Source organism: Corvus moneduloides, unplaced genomic scaffold (assembly GCF_009650955.1).
Source record: "Corvus moneduloides isolate bCorMon1 unplaced genomic scaffold, bCorMon1.pri scaffold_102_arrow_ctg1, whole genome shotgun sequence".
Taxonomy (NCBI): domain Eukaryota; kingdom Metazoa; phylum Chordata; class Aves; order Passeriformes; family Corvidae; genus Corvus; species Corvus moneduloides.
In genome coordinates this window covers 69,364-92,950 of record NW_022436873.1, presented here as the reverse complement: position 1 = coordinate 92,950, position 23,587 = coordinate 69,364, and the positions used below count along the sequence as shown (strand labels likewise).

The 23,587-nt window shown below is 55.9% G+C and overlaps 2 protein-coding genes across 2 annotated transcripts in view; both read left to right on the top strand.

The window, feature by feature from the left end:
- The window catches only part of IGSF21 (immunoglobin superfamily member 21), a 51,970-nt gene extending 48,102 nt beyond the window's left edge, over nt 1–3,868 (top strand). Inside the window, exons 7-10 of the mRNA XM_032097685.1 lie at nt 173–258; nt 2,301–2,493; nt 2,588–2,626; nt 3,631–3,868. Of these exons, the coding sequence (XP_031953576.1) occupies nt 173–258; nt 2,301–2,493; nt 2,588–2,626; nt 3,631–3,704 (392 nt within the window). The 3' untranslated portion in view covers nt 3,705–3,868. The remainder of the gene's footprint in view (nt 1–172; nt 259–2,300; nt 2,494–2,587; nt 2,627–3,630) is intronic.
- Nucleotides 3,869–8,815: 4,947 nt separating this feature from the next.
- On the top strand, nt 8,816–12,336 carry KLHDC7A (kelch domain containing 7A). The gene has a single exon (XM_032097686.1). The coding sequence runs from the start codon at nt 9,069–9,071 to the stop codon at nt 11,556–11,558; it is 2,490 nt and encodes an 829-aa protein (XP_031953577.1). The 5' UTR covers nt 8,816–9,068; the 3' UTR covers nt 11,559–12,336.
- The last annotated feature ends 11,251 nt before the right edge of the window (nt 12,337–23,587 follow it).

Below are 23,587 nucleotides of genomic sequence, written 5' to 3'. Positions count from 1 at the left end.
CCGTCATTCCGGTGTCACTCAGCCTGGCCATCCATCACCAGGCCGTCACCCCCCAGGCTGCCACCCCTCACCGGGATCATCCATCAAAGCCTCGTTAACCCTGCCAAGGGCACTCCCGGCACCGGGAATGTCGAGTGGCGCTGACGGCTCTTCCCGTCCCCTTCCCGTGCAGTTGCTCCCAAGGGCCCGAAGATCACGATGACCCCGACGAGGGCCCACGTGGGGGACACCGTGCGGATCCTGGTGCAGGGCTTCCAGGTCAGCATTCCCACAGCTGCGGGGGCCAACGGACAGCCGCCATCCGAGGCTTTATGGGCTTGGCTGGGTGGCCTTGGTGGTGTCACCGTCCCTATGCTGGGATGGGTTGGCCGAAGTTGTGGCGGTTCCATCCTGGAAGTGTCCAAGGGCAGGTTGGGTGGGGCTTGGAGTAACCTGGGATAGTGGAAGGTGTCCCTGCCTGTCACAGGGGGTGGGATGGGATGAGCTTAAAAGGTCCCTTCTAACCCAAGCCCAGACCCAGACCCAAATGTGGACTCAAACCCAAACCTAAACTCAAACCTAAACCCAACTCCAAAATCAAACCCAAACCTAAACCCAAACCCAAACTCAAACCCAAACCCAAAATCAAACCCAAACCCAAATGCAGGCTCAAACCCAAACTGAATCCCAAACCCAAACTCACTCAGACTCAAACCTAAACTCTAACTCAAACTCAAACCCAAACCTAAACCCAGACCCAAACTCAGACCCAAATCCAACCCCAAAATCAAACCCAGACCCAAACCTAAACCTAAACCCAGACCCAAACTCAAACCCAAGGCCAGACCCAAACTCAAACCCAAACTCAAACTCAAACCCAAACTCAGACCCAAACCCAAAATCAAACCCAAACCCAAGTGCAGGCTCAAACCCAAACTGAATCCCAAACCCAAACTCACTCAAACTCAAACCTAAACCCTAACTCAAACTCAAACTCAAACTCAAACCCAAACCTAAACCCAGACCCAAACTCAAACTCAAACCCAAATCCAACCCCAAAATCAAACTCAGACCCAAACCCAAACCTAAACCCAGACCCAAACTCAAACCCAAACCCAGATGCAGACTCAAACACAAACTGAATCCCAAACCCAAACCCAAAATCAAACGCAAACCTAAACCCAAACCCAAATGCAGACTCAAACCCAAACTGAATCCCAAGCCCAAACCCAAAGTCACTCAGACTCAAACCTAAACCCAAACTCAAACTTAAACCCAAACCTAAACTCAAACCCAAAACCAAACCCAAAATCAAACCCAAACGTAAACCCAAACCCAAAATCAAACCCAAACCTAAACCCAAACCCAAACTCAAGCCCAGACCCAAACTCAAACCAAAACCCAAAACCAAATGCAGACTCAAATCCAAACTGAATCCCAAGCCCAAACCCAAACTCAAACTCAGACTCAAACCTAAACCCAAATCCAGAGCCAAACTCAAACCCAAACCCAGATGCAGACCCAAACGCAAACTGAATCCCAAACCCAGACCCAAACTCCAACCCAAACCCAGACCCAAACTCAAAACCAAACCCAAACTCAGACTCAAACCCAAACTCAAACACAAACTGAATCCCAAACCCAAACCCAGACCCAAACTCAAACCCCAACCCCAGATGCAGACTCAAACACAAATTGAATCCCAAACCCAAACTCAGACTCAAACCTAAACCCAAACTCAAACCCAAACCCAAACTCAAACACAAACTGAATCCCAAACCCAAATCCAGACCCAAACTCAAACCCAAACCCAGACCCAAACCTAAACCCAGACCCAAACTCAAACCCAGACGCAAACTCAAACCAAAACCCAAATCGAGACTCAAACCCAAACCTAGATGCAGACTCAAACACAAACTGAATCCCAAACACAGACCCAAACCTAAACCTAAACTCAAACCCAAACCCAGACCCAAACTCAAACCCAAGCCCAGACCCAAACTCAAACCCAAACCCAGATGCAGACTCAAACCCAAACTGAATCCCAAGCCCAAACCCAAACTCACTCAGACTCAAACCTCAACCCAAACCCAAATCCAGACCCAGACCCAAACTCAACCCCAACCCCAGATGCAAACTCAAACACAAACTGAATCCCAAACCCAAACCCAGACCCAAACTCAAACCCAAACCCAATGCAGACTCAAACACAAACTGAATCCCAAACCCAGACCCAACCCCAACCCCAAGCCGGATTTGATGATTTAATCTCCAGCTTTGCTCCCTCCCCTCTCCCCCTCGCCCCGTCCCTCTCCCCGCAGAACGAGGTGTTCCCGGAGCCGCTGTTCACGTGGACGCGGGTGGGCAGCCGGCTCCTGGACGGCAGCGCGGAGCACGACGGGAAGGAGCTGGTGCTGGAGCGGGTCCCGGCCGAGCTCAACGGCTCCATGTACCGCTGCACCGCCCAGAACCCGCTGGGCTCCACCGACACCCACACGCGCCTCATCGTCTTCGGTACGGCGACGCCGCGGCCGCACCGCGCCCTCCACGGCTCCCCACTCGGCTTCTCCCCCCTAAAATTGTCTCTCTGCTCTTTGTTTCCCCATAGAAAACCCGAATATTCCCAGAGGACCAGAAGACTCCAACGGTGAGTGGTGCTGGTGGTGCTGGGATTTCCCTGGGAATGCTCGGGGACGGAAGGGCTGTGCATGGAGGGTCCGGCCTTGCCTTGGGCCAGACCCTGGGCCACCTCTTCTTGCTTTGTCCCGAGCCCTTTCCCATCCCTCCTCGCCTCATTCCAAGCCCTTTCCCATCCCTCCTTGCCTCATTCCAAGCCCTTTCGATCCCTCCTTGCCTCATTCCAAGCCCTTTCCCATCCCTCCTCGCCTCATCCCAAGCCCTTTCCCATCCCTCCTTGCCTCATCCCAAGCCCTTTCCCATCCCTCCTTGCCTCATTCCAAGCCCTTTCGATCCCTCCTTGCCTCATTCCAAGCCCTTTCCCATCCCTCCTTGCCTCATTCCAAGCCCTTTCGATCCCTCCTTGCCTCATTCCAAGTCCTTTCCCATCCCTCCTTGCCTCATTCCAAGCCCTTTCCCATCCCTCCTTGCCTCATTCCAAGCCCTTTCCCATCCCTCCTTGCCTCATTCCAAGCCCTTTCCCATCTCTCCTCGCCTCACTCCAAGCTGTCGTCCATCTCTCCTTGCTTCGTCCCAAGCCTTTTCCCATCTCTCCTCGCCTCATCCCAAGCCATTTCCCCTCCCTCCTTGCCTCATTCCAGGCCATTTCCCATCTCTCCTCACCTCATTCCAAGCCCTTTTCCACCTCTCCTCACCTCACCCCAAGCCCACGCCCACTCCTCCTTGCACCCTTCCAAATCCTTTCCCTTCTCTCCTCGCCTCATTCCAAGTCCTTTCCCCTCTCCTCGCCTCGTTCCATGCCCTCTCCTGTGTCCTCAGGGATATTCTCACACCAAAAGTGACCCCACAGATGCTCCCATCCCGTCCCTCACCCCCACCCGACCCCACCCAACCCCCAGACCCAGTTTAGGTGGGGGGATCCCCCTCCAAAACTTTGGTGCCCCCATCCTGCTCCAAACCTGGTGTCAGGAAGTGGCTCCATGAACTCCTGATCCCTTTTTCCCTCTTCTCCAGGTTCACTTCCCAGCCACTGCGGCTTCAGATTTGTTTTGGCGCTCACCCTAACAGTGATCCTGGAGCTCACGTGAAGCTTCGCCACCTCCTCCTCCTCCTCCATCCGGCTCCTCCCGGCATTCCCAGCTCCGGCCATCGGCTCTCCCGCTCTTTTTTTTCTATACTCTCGACAGTCTCGGTCTCTTTCCGTGTCCTGGCTTCTTCAGACAATTGAATTAAACGGAAAAAGGAAAACCTCTTCTGGGAGAAGGTTGTAACTCATGTTTTACCTGTGCTGGGATTCCCAGCTCTGTCTCAGGGTTCCCAGCTCCGTCTTGGGGTTCCCAGCACCATCTCGGGGTTCCCAGCACCATCTCGGGGTTCCCAGCTCCGTCTCGGGGTTCCCAGCTCCCTCTTGGGGTTCCCAGCACCATCTCGGGGTTCCCAGCACCATCTCGGGGTTCCCAGCAGCGTCTTGGGAATCCCAGTTCCATCCCAGGGTTCCCAGATCTGCCTTGGGATTCCCAGCTCCGTCTCAGAGTTCCCAGCACCATCCTGGGGGCTTCGCAAGGTCTTGGCAGGAGGGGGCAGGAGGATTTTCGGTTTCAAGGACCAAATTTTCCCTAGAAAAACCCAATTGCATCATTCCCACCACCCCGAGACACTCCAAGTCTCGTCTCCCCGGGGTGAGGACCCGCACGCGTCCCCAGCCCTCCTGAGGCCACGGAGGCGGCGCCGGGAGCCCGAAAGTCGTGGATCACTGGGTTTATCCGGTGGAATTCTGGCTGTGCTGGGAATCAGGGCCGTGCGTGCCACTTGTCCCGGGCTGGCTGAGGAATGACAAGTGACAGGAGGCTCCCAACCCCAAATGTCAGCACTCACACTTGAGTGGGCAGCGCGTCCCGTCGGCACCGGCCCCTCCTGGCCAGCTGTCCCCATGGAAACGCGCCGGATCCTGGCCATTCCCGCTGTCCCCCATCCCGGGCTGGCGACAATCCTGCTGCGGGATGGCTCCTGGAAAAATCCCGGTGGTTTTGTCCCAATCCTGGCTGCTTCTCCTCACTGTGGAGCATCCAGCTGTGAGCCGGAATCCCTGGGGAGAAGATATGGGATGGGGTAAAAGATCCCAAGGATGGGGCGCTCCCAAGGCTTTTCCTCTGGGAACTCCTAATCCTGTAGGATTATCCAGCGGCCGTGTGACGCCTCATCTTCCCAAAGCCCCGCACGAGAGCTAAGCGTCATTATTACCGTGATGATTAATTATTATTAAGCAGACTCCAGCCCTTCCCCACTCCGTTGCCAAGCTCGCCGCTTTCCCAGCCTCGGAGGAGCCGAACAAACCCACGGCAGCTCCGGAGCGTCTTCCCGTACGAAATCCCAGAGTTTTAGCATTTGGATTGGGAGCAAAAGGATCGGGACTGGCCGGGATGCGTGGGAGGATCAGGAGCTCTGCTTCCATCCCGAAGGAACGGCATCCGAGCATTCTGATCCCATCGGAGCTGCGCTTTCACTCTGTGGATGAGAAGAAAGTCCTGGTGTTTTCCAGAGGAAGCGTCGTTTCTTCGGGAATTCTCCCTGCCTCAGTTTCCCCCCACGCTCTGGAGAGCCTCTCCCATGGATCTTTCTCACCTTCCTCATGGATCGGAGCCACTCCAGGAGCCTCATCCCACCATAATTAAACAACCACCAGGATTAAACAACCATTGGACCTCCTCGCTTGGAAAAATGAGCATTTCCATGGAAAAACGAGCATTTCCAGACTTCATTTAAATGCAAACGTGATGGGGTTAGCCCAGAGCCGTGGAAATGAGGAGCATTCCCGGAGCCGTGGAAATGAGGAGTGATTCCAGCAGCAGGGCCACCACTGGCTCTGCTCGGTGCCATCTCGGGAGCACCGGGATGTCCCCATCCAGCGGCTGGGACAGGAACGCCTGGCTCGGTGGGCCTGCATCCCAAACCCACCCCGATTCGGGATGCTCAGCTCTTCTCCCAGGGATTCCGGTGTGGATGGATCAGCCAGAGGTTGGGACCTTCCCAGCGCCGGCACGGACAAAGATGAGTGAGGGAATTTGGGAGTTTCTTCTCATTTTGGGGCAGAGCTGCTGCCTGTTTTCTGGAATTCCTCCCAAAATGAGGGGCACAAAGGGATTCCATCCCACCCAAAAACGAGGGCCACAAAGGGATTCCATCCCACCCCAAGACGATGGCCACAAAGGGATTCCATCCCACCCCAAAACGAGGGCCACAAAGGGATTCCATCCCACCCCAAAACGAGGGGCACAAAGGGATTCCATCCCACCCCAAAACGAGAGCCACAACGGGATTCCATCCCACCCCAAAACGAGGGCCACAACGGGATTCCATCCCACCCCAAAACGAGGGGCACAAAGGGATTCCATCCCACCCCAAGACGATGGCCACAAAGGGATTCCATCCCACCCCAAAACGAGGGCCACAAAGGGATTCCATCCCACCCCAAAACGAGGGCCACAAAGGGATTCCATCCCACCATCCCACCCCAAAACGAGGGCCACAAAGGGATTCCATCCCACCATCCCACCCAAAAACGAGGGCCACAAAGGGATTCCATCCCACCCCAAAACGAGGGCCACAAAGGGATTCCATCCCACCATCCCACCCCAAATACGAGGGGCACAACGGGATTCCATCCCACCCCAAAACGAGGGCACAAAGGGATTCCATCCCACCCCAAAACGAGGGGCACAACGGGATTCCATCCCACCCCAAAATGAGGGCACAAAGGGATTCCATCCCACCCCAAAACGAGGGGCACAACGGGATTCCATCCCACCCCAAAACGAGGGCCACAAAGGGACCCACCTCACCTCCTGCCCCCTCCCCATCCTCTCCCTCCAGGTAATTCCAAAGGACCCCAATGAACTCCCACTCTCCCCCCCGTTCCCGATCCCGTTGTTTGAGGCGCTGGCAGTGAATAATGCAGGAGGAGGCTGGAGGGGAAAGCAGCGGCTCAGGTTGTTCCATTATTGATGAGAGCTGACAGATCCGCGCCTGACAACCTTCCGAGGAGATCTGATTAGCTCGGAAAAAAAAAACCCTCAGCGCCTTTGCCAGGGCTGACGCCAGCTGAAAACCCCAAGGAGCGGCGTTATGGATGTTCCCGAATTCCAGGGGACTTTGGAAAAGGTTTTAGCGAAATTTGGAAGCCGTAATTACGCTCAATTAGAGTCACAAGCGCCGAGACGTCAGCGCTGCAGAGAGAAATGGGGATTTATCCAGCGGATCTGCATTTTCTCCATGGGTTCTTTGGGATAGCAGGAACCAGGGATGATGCTCCGGCCCGGCAGGGCTGAGAAACTCAGCGGGAGCTTCTCTCGGTGCCTCCCCCGCCTCCCCCCCGCTCATTACCGGGCGGGTTCACGGGGCTGGCGAGCCCATGAATAATTCATCCCTCTCCTTCCCGGCTCCCGAACGCCGGGATCTTTGTAGATCCAGCCGCGGGATGAAAGCCCCGGCAGGGAGCGGTGAAGGGCCCGGGAGGTCGCGGCTGCCAGACCCTTTCCCAATTAGCCGAGCCCTGGAAGCCGTGCCCAGACTCCACACGCGGCCCTGCTCCCCTCAGCTCCGGCACTCTCCTGCTTTCCAGGCAGGAGAAATACCCCTTTTCCCAAGGTTTTGGCCAGACCGAGCCCCCCAGGGATGGATTTTGGGGCTCTATCCAGGAGAGAGGCTGGGTGGGCTGTTTTGGATGCACGACACCGCCCGTGTTCCAAAATCCAGTTTGAATCTAAATATCCTCATTCCCCAACCTCTTCCTTGCTGCGTTTCCCCACACGAGGTGCCAACATCCCAAATATTCCCCTAAAGCCGTCGTCGTCCCGGTGTTCCCAGCAGGGATGAGCACGGGGATCGCTGAGTGCCCAATCAGCCCGGCGAGGTCCCTTCTCTGCTTCTTTTCCATCCTTTTCAGGGATATAAAAACATTTCGCTATTTAGGACAGGATCCTCCAGCTGAGAGCGACCCTGGAGGGTCTGGGGACCACCACGGATCCCGTGTGAAGCCGTCCTGGGAATTTCAGCATCCCAGCCCGGCCTGGGGGACACCTGAGCACTCAGGGACGCCGGGGATGCTGCAGAACCTGCCCCGAGGAGGTTCCGAGGCTACTCCCCATCCCAAAAGCTCAGGAAGCGGCTGGTGGGGATTGGCTGCTCCGTTGGGATGAGGTTTGGGATGTTGAGGACAGCGGGAATGAGCTCCCACCCCGCACTGGAGACCCCTGGCAAAGCCCCCTCCCACCGCAGCCACCCCCACATCACCCCCACGTCCCCTGGGTTCATTCCTTAGGAAAATCCCAGCGGATTGGGATGGAGCCAGTGGGGAGCGAGGCCCTGCGTGAAACAGGAGCTTCCGCCCACCCCCAGTTTGGCTCTTGCGTTCCTCGTTTTTTGTGCTTCTCTCAGAGGCGTTCCCTCGGGGAAAAGGAACTGGATTTGATCCCTTTGGATTCCGCTCCCTTGGCAGTGCTGGGAAGCGATGCCGTTCCCCGAGCTCCCTCCTTTCCCCCCCACCACGGTCCAAGCTTTGTTGTCTTGGGGGAACCACAATTCCCTGGGATCTTTGGAATTCAGGCCAGGAGCTCAGCACCTTTCCAGGGGGAGGGCACAGCCCTGCCTGGCGTCCTCTGTGCCTCAGTTTCCCCACGGTGACTCTGACCCTTGCGACATCCCTTAGGAATGACAGCTTCCACCTCTTCCCATCCCGAATTTCTCCCTGCTTTTATTCCTCCCCTCGTCCCTCTCCTCGTGCCCGCAGCCGCCGTTGAACTCCAGCCTCGATTTCCTCTCCAGTGCCAGGATTTTTCCCCCTTCCAAAGCCCCCGGCTCCTTTCCCACCAGCTCCTCATTCCCTGCTGCTTCCACTCCGAGAGACCCCACGAGCTCCGGGGCGCTTTCCCGTCAGCCCTCGTTAGGCAGCGCGCAGCAAACGAGGGCCACCGAATTAATTAATCACTGAATTAATTAATCACTGAATCAGCCGCCGAATTCGTCACCCGGCCGTGCCACGGAGCAGCTGCTCGGCATCAGCCCAAAGGCTCCCGGCTGCTTCTCCCTCCCTTTTCCGGGAGCACCGAGGGATGAGGAGCCTTTGCTGGGCAAAACAACTTTTTTTTCCCCAAACAATTTTCCCGTTTTCCATTGCACGATCCGTTTTCGGTGGGAGGGCAGCTCCTCGGGGGTATTTTTCCTGCCTTTGTGCTTCCTTTGGCTCTTCCCCGAGCCTCCCTCTCCGTTTCCCAGGCCAACAGATCCGGCCCTGGGCTGCACCTTTCGCTGGAGCCCAGCCCATCCCAAACATTCCCGGCTTCTCCGGAAGCCTCCTGCCAGCTCTGCCCGCTCAAAGTCACCTTGTCCCAAGCCGCCGCGCTCCGGCCTCTCCCGGCAAATCATTAATCGGCTCCTCGGCATTTCCGCATGGAAAAATGCCCCAGCGGGCACCCCCGGCCTGGCATTCGGACATGCAGCTGCCCGGGAAGCTGCTCCTGTCGGCGGCCGCGCTGCTGCTCCTGTCCCTGGCGTTCAGGTTTTATAGGAACCGCTCGCTTCCCGAGGGAAAAATCCCACCGGGAGAGCAGCGGGAAAACCAGGATGGGGATGGGGATGGGGATGGGGGTCTGAGGAGGAGGAGGGGTGGGGAGGACAAATCTGGGAATGACCCCGGGATGCAGCACGAGGATCTCAGGGGGGAGAGGAGTTTTCCAAGGAGTGAGGAGGAGAAAGGAGAGGGGATGGGTTCAGAGCTGGGTCTGATTCCCAGGAAAGCCCCGCTCGGTCCAGATGGGAGGGAAAGGGAGCTGGGAAGGAAACTGGGATGGAAGTTGGGAACAAAATCGGAAAGCAAAGCAGGAATTGAGCTGGGGAATGATCCCGGGAGCAGGACGGGAAGCGAGCTGGGAAAAGAGCCGGGAAGTAAGTCGGGAAGTAAGTCAGGAAGCAGGCTGGGAATCAAGCCGGGAAATAATCCAGGAAGAAAGCCGGGAAGTGAGCCGGGAAGCAAATTGGTAACGAAGGCAGGAAATGAGTCGGGAAGTGAGCAGGGAAGCGAGCCGGGAATAGAGCTGGGCACCAAGCTGGGAAGTAAGCTGGGAATTAAGTCAGGAAGCAAGGCAGGAATCGAGCTGGGAAGTGATCTGGGAAGCGAACCAGGAAGCAAGCTGGGAAGTGAGCCAGGAATTTTGCCGGGAAGCGAGCTGGGCCCTCACGACCCTGCGGATAGGGACACACCTGCCCCGAGCTCCGGGTGCTCCCCAGGGATTTGGGATACCCGGACGGCAGGGGATGGATGCGCCCAGGGCACGGAGCAGGATCCAGGCAGCCGAGGCCGGAGCGGGGAGGGCAGCACGGGCACCATCCGGACCCTCAGCGTCACCTCCAACCTGGGGCTGCTGCTGACGGCGAGCGAGGCGGGCTCGGACTCGTCCTACTCCTTCTCCTCGGTGGCCAAGATCCAGGTGGAGGAGAACTTCATCCCAGAGCACCGGGACAGGGACAAGGGCAACCCCCCAGGGCCTGGCCTGCGGGGCAAAGTCTACGACTACTTTGTGCAGTCCGTCTCCGAGTCGGTGTCCAGGCAGACGTCCCTGCCCTTCGTCCCTGCGGGGACATCCCAGGGCCGCGGGGAGCGGGGCCGGGCAGAGCCGCAGAGAACCCAGGAGCAGAATCCAGCTTTGGAAACTCCTGATCCCACCACCTCGTGCACAGCTCCACAGGAGGGCACGGAGAGCCCTCCTGAGCCACCCTCTCCTGGCACCCTCGGGATCCCGCTCTCCGGCGAGGGCGGTGGAGTCGCAGCTCCATGTCCTGACCCCTCCGAGGTGCCACCACCCGCCCGGGTGCACCTGGGGAACTGCTACGAGGTTCTGTGCGCGGCCAAGGCGCGGCAGCTGCGGGCCCTGCAGGACGCCGCGCTCCGGGTGATGAGTGCCCACCTCCTGCAGGTGCTGCGCTCCCCGGCCATCTACAGCCGCCTCAACGCTGGCGAGCGGGAGCTGCTCCTGCGGCACCGCACCCGCGGGCGGCCACGCCTGGTGGTGGCCGATGTCCCCCTGGCTGAGCCCGGCCACCGCCGCGGCCGCCTCTGCTACTACGACGAGGACGAGGACCGCTGGTGCCACGTGTGCCACATGCCGGCCGAGGTGGCCGGGCGGGGCAGTGCCATGTGCAGCCTGTTCAATTACCTGTTCGTGGTGGCCGGCTGGGAGGGCGAGGGCCGGGCGCGGAGCCCCTCTCGCCGCGTGCTCTGCTACGACCCCCTGGCCGACAGCTGGCGCGACATCTGTCCCCTGCGCCAGGCACGGCCTCGCTGCCAGCTGGTGGCCCTGGACGGCCACCTCTACGCCATCGGGGGCGAGTGCTTGGCCACCGTGGAGCGCTACGACCCCCGGCGGGATCGCTGGGCCTTCGTGGCCGCCCTGCCCAGGGACACCTTCGCCGTGGCCCACGCGGCCACCGCGTGCGACGGGGACATCTACGTCACCGGGGGCACCCTGCGCTCGCTGCTGCTGCGCTACGACGCCCGCGGGGACAGCTGGGCCACCAGCCCGGCCATTGGCGACCAGGACAGGACGGCCGAGCTGGTGAGCGCCCACGGCTTCCTGTACCGCTTCCAGCTGCGGCGCGGTGCTGGCAACACCGATGTCGCCGATGTCACCGTGTCGCGGTGCAGCGCCAGCGCCAGGCTGTGGTACCGCTGTGCCAGCCACCCCCTGCCTGAGCCCGCTGGGCTCCGCTGCGCCGTCCTGGGCAGCCTCGTCCACTGCCTGGGCAGGAATTCCCATCTCCGCTTCCTGGCCGACCCCGTCTCGCCGCGGTTCGGGGCCAAGGAGCTGCGGCCTTTCCCGGAGCCCCACGGGAGCCTCCTGCCCGCGGTCCTGGTGCTGCCCGAGGGGGGCACGGAGCCACCGCGGCTCTGAGGGGTCCCCAAGGAGGGGGGGCAGCTGGAGAAGGAGCTCCCAGCGCGCAATCCGAGCATTCCATGGACCCGGCCTCTTCCCACCGCCCGGGATGGAGGAAGGGATGGAGCCCTCGGACAGCAGCAGGAAACGCGGCCCTGAGGCTCCGGGAAGAGCCGGACGAGCTGGGTGGACTCGTTTGCTCAGGGCTGTTTGAACAGGGGCGTGTTTGTTTGGCTGGCAGCAAATCCCGGATCTCCGCGGGCTCCAGCTGTCCCGGGGCCCTGCAGGACCTGATTTAGACCCGGCTCAGGACCTGATAGAGACCTTATTCAGGACCTGATTCAGAGCTGATTTGGGACCTGATTCAGACCTGATTTGGGACCTGATTCGGGACCTGATTCGGACCTGATTTGGGACCTGATTTAGGACCTGATTTTGGGACCTGATTTTGGACCTGATCCAGACCTGATTTGGGACCTGATTCAGACCTGATTTGGGACCTGATTTGGGACCTGATTCAGACCTGATTTGGGACCTGATTTGGGACCTGATTCAGAGCTGATTTAGGACCTGATTTGGGACCTGGTTTGGGACCTGATTCAGACCTGATTTAGGACCTGATTTGGGACCTGATTTGGGACCTGATTTGGGACCTGATTCAGACCTGATTTAGGATCTGATTTTGGGACCTGATTTGGGAGCTGATTTAGGACCTGATTTGGGACCTGATTTGGGACCTGATTCAGACCTGATTTAGGACCTGATTTGGGACCTGATTCAGACCTGATTTAGGATCTGATTTTAGGACCTGATTTGGGACCTGATTTGGGACCTGATTCAGACCTGATTTAGGATCTGATTTTGGGACCTGATTTGGGAGCTGATTTAGGACCTGATTCGGGACCTGATTCGGACCTGATTCAAACCTGATTTAGGACCTGATTTTGGGACCTGATTTTGGACCTGATCCAGACCTGATTTGGGACCTGATTCAGACCTGATTTGGGACCTGATTTGGGACCTGATTCAGACCTGATTTGGGACCTGATTTGGGACCTGATTCAGAGCTGATTTAGGACCTGATTTGGGACCTGGTTTGGGACCTGATTCAGACCTGATTTAGGACCTGATTTGGGACCTGGTTTGGGACCTGATTTGGGACCTGATTCAGACCTGATTTAGGATCTGATTTTGGGACCTGATTTGGGAGCTGATTCAGACCTGATTCAGACCTGATTTAGGATCTGATTTTAGGACCTGATTTGGGACCTGATTTGGGACCTGATTCAGACCTGATTTAGGATCTGATTTTAGGACCTGATTTGGGACCTGATTTGGGACCTGATTCAGACCTGATTTAGGATCTGATTTTGGGACCTGATTTGGGACCTGATTTAGGACCTGATTCAGACCTGATTTGGGACCTGATTCAGACCTGATTTGGGACCTGATTTGGGACCTGATTCAGACCTGATTCAGACCTGATTTAGACCTGACTTAGGTTCCCAGTGGTAAACCTTGGCCCTGACACGGAGCGTTTTAGGGCGGAGGTCGGGTCCCCAGGGAGGTCCCACCCGGAGCTCCACCACCCTCGCTCAGACGCCTCACCCTGAGCGAGGTGGAGCTCAGGGTTGGCCTCGTTATCTCTTATCTCGTAACTCCTTATCTCTCACCTCTTCCTCCTCAGCTCGGAGTTCTGTATTGAACCTGCCTCTATTTATGTAAAGCGGCATCGGGGGTTTAGGTGCAGCTGGGCCTAAATTAAAGCCAACATTCCATGAAATGAACCCCGCGCCTTGTTTTAAGCCGAGCCTAACGGGAAGCAAGAGCCCGCTGCGTGTTTGACATCCCGGATTAGGCACGGGCAGTGCTCCCGGGAGGAAAACACGGGAACAGACACTCCGTCATCCCCCTTTCCCAGATTTTCCTGCCTCAGGAGCCAGGGAAGCCCGGGAAGTACTGGGAGCTCAGGGATGGAGCTGGAGCACCCCCGGGAATCGCTGTGTATCCCACACTTCCAGAGGGGCTGGGGGAAAGGAGCTTAAATCCCATCCAGTTCCACCTCCCACTATCCCAGGCTGCTCCAGCCTGGCCTTGGACACTTCCAGGGGTGGGGAATCCACGGTTTTTCTGGGAATTTGCTGCTGCTCCCGGTGGTTTAGGAGAGCCTGGGTTAATGTTCTCCCAAACACCCTGTCCCACTCTCCAGCGCCCTTCTCCCACCCTGGAGCCATTCCAGAGGGATCATCCCGCTGCTGCCGGGCTGGAATTGCCGCCTCCCACATCCCAGAGTCTCTTTTTAGGGATGTTTCAGCGGGGAAATTCCACGACTCCCCAAAATTCCTTATTTTTGCCCATCATTATTGAACTCCTTGCTCTGTAGTCACCTCTCGCTCGCGCTCCCACACATTCCTGCTTTTCCATGGGGAAATCCAGGTGCTGGAGCATTCCAACCCCTCTTGTCGCCATCCCCATCCCGGATTTTCGTCCTTCACCTCCCTGTGACCGCTGGAGAGGGGAATTCCCGGCCCTGGAGCCCTTCCAGGGGACATTGGGTTGTTTTCCATCCCAGGATCCCGCCTTTCTCCTGGCGCCGTTTAATGTTTCACCTTCCCTTTAACCCCTTCCTGCTCGGGCTGTGCCTGCCGATCCCGTGGCATTCCCGCATTCCCGAGGGATCAACGCCAAGGACGTTCTCCCTCCCCCGCTCCTGCACTCTCCAAGATTAATTTGGGAAGCATTTGGGAGATTAAAAACGCCCGGGAACATCCCGTGCTCGTCCTGCCGGGAAGGACACCCGGGCTGGGAGCCGGGAGCGTGCGGGAATGACTTTGGGATGAGGGAAAGGGAAAATAAAGGGAAAAGGACAAATCCAAACGCATGCTCAGACCCAGATGGTTTTTTTCCCTGCTCCCCAATCCCGAAGGTTTGGATCGTTCCCTGCTCCCGAATCCCAAAATTTGGTCCTTTCCCTGCTCCCGAATCCCGAAGGTTTGGATCGTTCCCTGCTCCCGAATCCCAAAATTTGGTCCTTTCCCTGCTCCCGAATCCCGAAGGTTTGGATCGTTCCCTTCTCCCCAATCCCGAAATTTGGTCCTTTCCCTGCTCCCGAATCCCGAAGGTTTGGATCGTTCCCTTCTCCCCAATCCCGAAATTTGGTCCTTTCCCTGCTCCCGAATCCCGAAGGTTTGGATCGTTCCCTTCTCCCCAATCCCGAAATTTGGTCCTTTCCCTGCTCCTGAATCCCGAAGGTTTGGATCGTTCCCTGCTCCCCAATCCCGAAGGTTTGGATCGTTCCCTGCTCCCGAATCCCAAAATTTGGTCCTTTCCCTGCTCCCCAATCCCGAAGGTTTGGATCGTTCCCTTCTCCCGAATCCCAAAATTTGGTCCTTTCCCTGCTCCCGAATCCCGAAGGTTTGGATCGTTCCCTTCTCCCCAATCCCGAAATTTGGTCCTTTCCCTGCTCCCGAATCCCGAAGGTTTGGATCGTTCCCTTCTCCCCAATCCCGAAATTTGGTCCTTTCCCTGCTCCCGAATCCCGAAGGTTTGGATCGTTCCCTGCTCCCCAATCCCGAAATTTGGTCCTTTCCCTGCTCCCCAATCCCGAAGGTTTGGATCGTTCCCTGCTCACCAATCCCAAAGGTTTGGATCGTTCCCTGCTCCCGAATCCCGAAGGTTTGGTTCATTCCCTGCTCCCAAATCTTGAAGGTTTGTCCTGCTCCCAAATCCCAAAGGTTTGGATCGTTCCCATCACTTGGGATCTTATGGTTGATCCCTCCTCCCTCTCTGCTGGAACTCCAGGAATTCTGGGAATCCCTGGAATTCCAGGATTCTCCAGCAGGTGAGACTCCTGAAATTTTGGGAATCCCTGGAACTGCTGGAGATTTCCAGTGGCTGGAAGTCCTGAAATTCTGGGAATCCCTGGAATTCGGGATTCTCCAGCAGCTGGGACTCCTGGAATTCCGGGGGCTCTCCCTGCTGCAGCAGAAGTTGGTTTCAGGATAATTTTTCCAGCTCAAGTAGAATTCCCGGTGCTCTCCCAGCACATCCAGGGCAGCCGGATGCTCCCGTCATTTCTCCTTCCCAGCTTTTTCCCAATCCTGCCTCCTCAGCGCCTTCCCTTCCGCTCTGTTTTCCCTGGATTTGCTCCCGGGAAGCATCAGCAAAGCTGGAGCCGGGGAGCGGAAGAAAAGCTGAGCTGGTTCTGGGGGAATTCCAACGGCATGAGACTCTGGAAAAGCTCTGGAAAAGCTCTGGGAAAGCTCTGGGAAAGGGCTGGAAAAGGTCAGGGATCCCCCAGCACTGCTGGATCCCCCTCATCCCATTCCTGGAGCTCCATCCCAAACCTGGATCGTTATCCCTGAGTGCAAATTCCGCTGGAATTGGAATGGGGTAGGAATGGGATGAGGTGTTCCCAAAGGATCATGGAATATCCCGGAAGGGATCCAGAAGGATCAAATCCAACTCCAGGCCCTCCACAGACAGCCCAAAATTCCACAGCGTCCCTGGGAGCGTTGTCCCAATGCTCCTGGAGCTCTGGCAGCCTCGGGAATGTTCCCATTCCATGAGGAGCCGCTTCAGTCCCGACAACCTCTGGAAAAAGCAACTTTTCCTGAAATCCAAGCAGAATCTCCATGTTACACCAGGATCCAGGGAATGCAGAAGTCTCCATCTCCATCCTCCAGGAATTCTGCTGGACATGCGGAAAGAAACCCTGGAACCTTCCCAGCTCCATGCAGGAACTGAGAATGGCTCAATCCAGGGATATTCCCACATTTCCTACACCGGGATGTGGCTTCCAGGGTTTTGCTTCCCTAAAAACAGCAGGAAAACTCCTTCGGGAGGAGGATTCTCCCACCTGGATCCAGCTGGGAATGCTCCAACTGCTCGAAAATTCCCATCCTTGAGGAGGGCCGGAAGCGGAGAGGCAAATCCCGGGATTGGGTTCCATTCCCAGATGGATTTTCCCTCTTCCCAGGGGCTGTTCCCTGGATTCCATTTCCCAAATCCCAGAGGAATCCCAAAACAAAGGGATCCTTCGTGCTCCGAGAGCACGGGAAGGATGCGGCTCATTCCCAACCTCTCCCTTTCCCGGGAAATTCCCATCATTTTTAAATCAAGTTCAAATCAAGGAATGGGAATTCCCAAGGAAAAGGGAGCTCAGGGAATTCATGAGGAGAAGCCAAAGAAATGGGAATTCAAGGGAATTCCTGCAATTTTGAAGGAAAAATAGTTCTTCATTCCTTGGGATTTAGAGGGGCGCAAAAACTCCCAGAAATTACTGGGAAGTTCCAGGAATGGGGATTCGCATCCCGAAGGTTCCGGAGTTTTCCCAGGGAGCTGCCAGTGATCCCAAACCCCGGATATTCCCTGTTTTACCCATCCCGAGAGCTCTCCCTTTTCCTGCTCCAGCATTCCCAACTCCTTCCCAATCCTTGGGCTCTGCTGACCCCTCCTGGGCCGCCTCTAAAAAGCCGGGAATGAGCCCCGGGCTGATCCCAGAAATGCTTTTCCCATCTCCAAAGGGCATCCAAGGTATCCAGGCGCTGCTCCTGCGGGAATTCCAGGGATGGCTGGAGAGCTTCTTCCCAAAAAAACCTCGGGCAGAGCCCAGGTCGGGCAGGAGGCGCCTCGGGTTTTCCAGTTCCTTCCCAAATCCGTAACAGAGAGAGAACGGAGCCCAGCATTCCATGGAAACGCTCATCCCGCAGTGTGGGACAGCCCTGGATGGGCACAATTCCAAGGGAATTCCAGGGGAATTCCAGGCCAGGCTTGAGGATGTGGAAATTCCCAGGCTCACACGGCTCCCGTATCCCAAAATCTCCCATATCCCATTCCCTGCTTTCCATCCTCGCCGTCCGCAGGGGTAACGAATCCCGGGAGTGGCGCTGGCTTCCAGGGAAAACCATTCCAAGGGAATCCTGGAGTGCAGGGATCAGAGCAGGAGGAGCCTCCATCCACACCCGCAGCTCCCGGAGGGAATTTGGGATCAGCTGGATTCCCAAATCGCGGAGATTCCTGGTGGGAATGCAGAGCTCTCCCCCAGGGAATTCCAAACTTCCCGTTGGAGCCTTCCAGGTTCCCAGAACCTGGGATCATTTCCCTCCCACTTCTGGTGCTCCAGGAATTCTGCAATTCCAGCCTCTCCCGTTCCCAAGGGATGATGGAGCAGCTCAGGGACGCAGCTGGAAAACAACAGAATTCCTTCTCCAGGAATTCTCGATCCAAGCCCAAACCTTCCCAAGTGACTCCCAGTTTTTGCTCATCAACATTTCCCAAAGTTCCTTCAATCCCAGCTGGAATCCCAATCCTTGGAAGCGTCTGAGAGGACAAAAAAGAGAGACCCATGGGATTTCATGGATTGGGGCTGATCCCAAAAATGCTTTTCCCATCTCCAAAGGGCATCCAAGGTATCCAGGCGCTGCTCTTGCGGGAATTCCAGGGGCAGCTGGAGAGCTCCTTCCCAAAAAAAAACCTCGGGCAGAGCCCAGGGCGGGCTCCGAGGATGGATGTCGTGGCTTGGCGCTGACCCAACGCCGGGCACCCACGCCACGAGCCTCGCCCTCCCCTGGCACAGCCGGGCAGAGGAGGGAAAAGGGGGAAAAACCAATTCAGGAAGGGCTCACGAGTCGGGATGAGGAGCGGGAGAAACGCTCCGAGGGCGGAACGGGCTGGGCAGGAGGATAACGAGGAGTAGAGGAAGCCCTTGGAATGATTTACCAAAATACGAATATCGATCCAACATCGGTATCCAACTGAGACGGACAAAAACTCTCCGAGAGTTCGGCGTTAGAAAGTGAATGTTTCATTTTTGCGTGGGAGAGCTCCCTAAGTTGCAGGCCCCGGCCCAAGCAAACACGACACTTTTTATTTCCACATATTATGAATATCCAAAATACAAAATGCATATTCATCGTGTTGACGCCTCCCATTCTCCGCTTCGTATGGAAATGAGCTTCCATGTCATTAAGCACGCGTAGCGCGTGATCTGAATGGAGTCGGTGGTCTTGAATTGGGTCGGTGGTCCTAAGGGAGATGAAGTAACTCATCTTCCTCACTCTGACCTTTATGCCTTTCTGAGTTTTAACAATCCTAATTACTTTAGTGACCTCTAAGTTTCCTCTTGCGTGACTTTTGGATGGGGCTCCCACCAAGGGAGGAAATTGGTAACTGTCTTTATTCTCTACACCAACTTATCAATGTTTCTGCTCGTTATTCTGAGCACAGCTAAATGAACATGCAAATGAGAGGTCATCAGTTACTTGGGAATCAGTTACTAACATCTAAAACACTATTTCATCAGTTATTTGGGAATCAGTTACTAACATCTAAAACTCTATTTCATCAATTATTTGCTAATCACTTACTAACATCTAAAACTCTATTTCATCAGTTATTTGGGAATCAGTTACTAACATCTAAAACTCTATTTCATCAGTTATTTGGGAATCAGTTACTAACATCTAAAACTCTATTTCATCAGTTATTTGGGAATCAGTTACTAACATCTAAAACTCTATTTCATCAGTTATTTGGGAATCAGTTACTAACATCTAAAACTCTATTTCAAGTCCAGCTCTCCTAACTATTTTGATTATCCCTCACTGGGCCCAAGCCTACACCTGAAATCCCAAGCCTACGACTAAAATCTTTGTGTTTCCTCATAAATTCATGTTTCAGGAGCACCTTCCGCCCCCCCGCCCCTTCCTCCTTCCCCCGGCAGCGCAGGGAGACAGAGGGTGGGGATCTTGGTCCCTTCCTCACCTGAGGTTTCCTTCTGCTCGGCTCAGGTTGAGAAGTCGTTCCTCTGCGAGCCCGTGAGGTCCCCTCCCGGGTGGATCTCTGCCTCCTCCATGGATCCCCAGGGGCTGCGGGTGGATCTCCAGGGGCTGTGAGTGGATCTCTGCATCCCCATGGATCTCTGCATCCCCCGTGGATCCCCAGGGCCTGTGGGTGGATCTCCAGGGGCCGTGAGTGGATCTCTGCATCTTCCATGGGTCCCCAGCGGCTGCGGGTGGATCCCCAGGGACTGCAGGTGGATCTCTGCATCCCCCATGGATCCCCAGGGGCTGTGGGTGGATCTCTGCCTCCTCCATGGATCCCCAGGGGCTGCGGGTGGATCTCTGCATCCCCCATGGATCCCCAGGGACTGCAGGTGGATCTCTGCACCCTCCATGGATCTCCAGGGGCTGCAGGTGGATCTCTGCATCCTCCATGGATCCCCAGGGACTGCAGGTGGATCTCTGCAGCCTCCAGGGATCTCCAGGGGCTGCGGGTGGATCTCTGCCTCCTCCATGGATCTCCAGGGGCTGCTTCACCGTGGTCTTCACCGCGGCCTGCAGAGGAATCTCCTCCCCCTCCTTCCCCGCTGCCCTTGGTGTCTCCGTGCTGTTTCCCTCACACGTTCTCACCTCCTCCTCTTCTCTGACCAGAATCCCAAAATCTTGTGACTTTATTTTGATTTCCTTCTGAAATCTGTTATCCCAGAGGTGTTACCAGCCTCTCTCAGTGGCCCAGCCTTGGCCAGTGCCGTGTCCATCCTCAGAGCCATCGGGGATCGGCTCTGCCGGACACGGTGGAAGCTTCCAGCAGCTTCTCACAGGAGCCACCTCTGTGGCCCCCCAACACCAAAACCCAGGCAGTGCCAGACCAACACAATGGGAAAAGAAAAATGCCAAACAATGAAACCTCTCGCTGCGGAGAGAACCTGGTACATTCTCCGAGTCCTTTCTTTGGGCGTGCTCTCTCTCTCTCTCTGTCTCCTCTTCGGAGCCGGGTCGGCCCTCTGGGCCTCGGTGGAAAGTTCCAGAAGAGAAGAAGAAGAAGCTGAAGTCTCAGGGAAAAAAAAAATTTAACTTTCCGTCCTTTTCTGGAGAAACGGAGCTGAAATGTGGCTGAAAAGCGGGGAAAGGGGGTTTCCTCCGCACACAGAGGAGGACAGTGACCTCGGAGCACACAAGATCCAAGATCGGAGACGCGCGCCTGGCGTTTGTCCTTCCTCTCGCAGCCGCTTTTAAAGGCACAGAGAGGCACGGGAATCGTGGCTGGGCAGCGAGCGGCCATAGGGGACACGCGGCATGAGGTCACCCCAAGACAAGCAGCCCTGCGGCCGGTGCCAGGAGTGGCCATGCGGCCGGTGCCAGGAGTGGCCGTGTGGCCGGTGACAGGAGTGGCCATGGGGCTGGAGTGGCCATATGACCAGTGCCAGGAGTGGCCATGCGGCTGGAGTGGCCACATGGCCGGTGCCAGAAGTGGCAATGCAGCTGGAGCGGCCACGTGGCCGGTGCCAGGAGTGGCCCTGCGGCCGGTGCCAGGAGTGGCCATGCGGCTGGAGTGGCCACATGGCCGGTGCCAGAAGTGGCAATGCAGCTGGAGTGGCCACACGGCCGGTGCCAGGAGTGGCCCTGCGGCCGGTGCCAGGAGTGGCCATGGTGCATTTTCAGCTGCATTTGGGTGCACTTCGGGTGCATTTCAGGTGCATTTTCAGTGCATTTCAGGTGCACTTCGGGTGCATTTCAGGTGCATTTCAGGTACATTTCGGGCCCATTTCCGTGCATTTCATGCCCATTTCAGGTGCATTTTCAGTGCATTTCGGGTGCAATTCAGGTGCATTTCAGGTGCATTTCGGGCCCATTTCAGGTGCATTTCAGGTGCATTTCGGGCCCATTTCAGGTGCATTTCAGGTGCATTTTGGGCCCATTTCAGGCGCATTTCAGGTGCATTTCTGGTGCATTTCAGGTGCATTTTGGGCCCATTTCAGGCGCATTTCGGGCCCATTTCAGGTGCATTTCAGGTGCATTTCAGGTGCATTTCGGGTGCATTTCAGGCCCATTTCGGGTGCATTTCAGGTGCATTTCAGGTGCATTTTGGGTGCACTTTGGGTGCACTTCGAGTGCATTTCAGGTGCATTTCAGGTGCATTTCGGACGCATTTCAGGTGCATTTCAGGTGCATTTCGGGTGCATTTCAGGGTTCATTTTGGTGCATTCCACCTGGACGAAGTCGTGCACCTTAAGGATCCTTCAATAAATACCGAGGTAAAAACCCCTTTTCCCCTAAACCATCTTTGGTTCTTCATTTGACGACCAGGGAAAGGCAACAGTGGGAAACTCCAACGGAGAGAAGACTCCACGGCACAGCAGGAGGAGGAAATTCCTTTCCCCGAACGAGCTGAAGAAAGATTTTTAGGAAATGAAAGATTGACCAAAACCCTGTGTTTCGTCTTGTTTTCGCGGTCGGTGAAAAAGAGGGAGGGGCTGGGGAAAAAATGAGTGTTCTGAAGGTTTATTTGAGTTCTCATAATTACCCTTTTCACTTTGAATTCTGTTCAGAATAAATTTTCTTTCTGCTGTTTAAATTTGGACCTGTTCGGTCTCAGAGGGTTTTTCCCCTAATCCTTATCTCAACTCATGGAGCCTTCATTTCGTTTTCCCCTCCCCTGCTCAGCTCTAGCAGAGGAAAATGAGTGAATGGATTTTCGTGGGTGCCTCTCTTTTAGTCAGTGTCAAACCCCGATGGATTTCCTTTTTATTCCTTTTTTATTTCCTTTTTCTTCCTTTTTTCCCCCTTTTTCTTCCTTTTTTCCCTTTTTCTTCCTTTTTTAATTTCCTTTTTATTCCTTTTTATTTCCTTTTTCTTCATTTTTTATTTCTTTTTTATTTCCTTTTTATTTCCCTTTTAATTCCCTTTAAATTTCCTTTTTCATTTCCTTTTTATTTCCCTTTTAATTCCTTTTAATTTCCTTTTAAATTTCCCTTAAGTTTCCTTTTTATTTCCTTTTCCCCCCCTTTTCATTTCCCTTTTTAGACCCCCCCGGCTCTCCCAGAAATTCTCTTGAATTTCCCGAGGTTTTTCCCCTGGTTTAACCCCTCCAATCCCACCCCAGCTCATCCTGCTCATCCCATGAAAAATTCCAACATTCCTTTGATAATTAAAGCTTTTGTGCATCTCATTAACGAGCCCGGCTCCAAATAAACTCTCAGATTTCCAGGAGGACACGGAGCCTTTCCTGGCTTCCTGTGGGGTCGGAGCTCTGGATGGGAACCCCCCACACTTCCCGATTTTCCATCCCGCGGAGACGCTCCAAGCAGGATCAGTAGGAGAGGGAGGCGGGCGGATCCTGACTGGGCTGATAAATTCCTTGGAGATGTTTTTCCAGCTGGGAGCGGCTCCCAAAGGGAGCTCCAGAGGGGTCCGGCTCCCCAGAGCCTTCCCTGGGCTTTGATGGTTCCAGGGCTTTGTGCGCGGCGGAGATTTGGGATCACCTGGAATGAAGGGATTGTCCCAGTGTCCTCCAAAGCCAGATGCAGCCCCACATCCCCGTGCAGGCAGGGATTTGGGATCACTGGGAATGAAGGCGCGGAATTTCCGTGGCTGCCCTGGTGCTGAGGCAAATCCCAAATTCCAACACCTCCATCCATCCATCCATCCATCCATCCATCCATCCATCCATCCATCCATCCATCCATCCATCCCAGTGTCCGTCCATCCATCCATCCATCCATCCATCCATCCATCCATCCATCCATCCATCCCTGTGTCCATCCCTCCATCCATCCATCCATCCATCCATCCATCCATCCATCCATCCATCCATCCATCCATCCATCCATCCATCCCTGTGTCCATCCCTCCATCCATCCATCCATCCATCCATCCATCCATCCATCCATCCATCCATCCCTCCCTCCCTCCCTCCCTCCAGGAATCGCTTCCCGATCCTTCCCAGCCCAATCCACGCGGTGGCAGCAGGGATCTGCCGATGGAGCACCGGCAGCGCAGGAAGAGCGGCCGCCCGCTGCTCATCCCAAAAAATCCCAGGAGCCATTCCCTGGAGGGGTTCCGAGATCCCCGGGCACATCCCAAGGGAATTCTCCCCTCAGAGGGAGGGAGGGAGGGAAACGTCCCTGAGCTGTGTCCAGGCTGTGTCCGAGCTGTGTCCGAGCCGTGTCCGAGCTGTGTCCGAGCTGTGTCCGAGCCGTGTCCGAGCCGTGTCCGAGCCGTGTCCGAGCTGTGTCCGAGCCGTGTCCGAGCTGTGTCCGAGCCGTG

Coding starts and splice junctions, on each gene's coding strand:
- KLHDC7A (XM_032097686.1), top strand. CDS start 9,069: ATGCCCCAGCGGGCACCCCCGGCCTGGCATTCGGACATGCAGCTGCCC.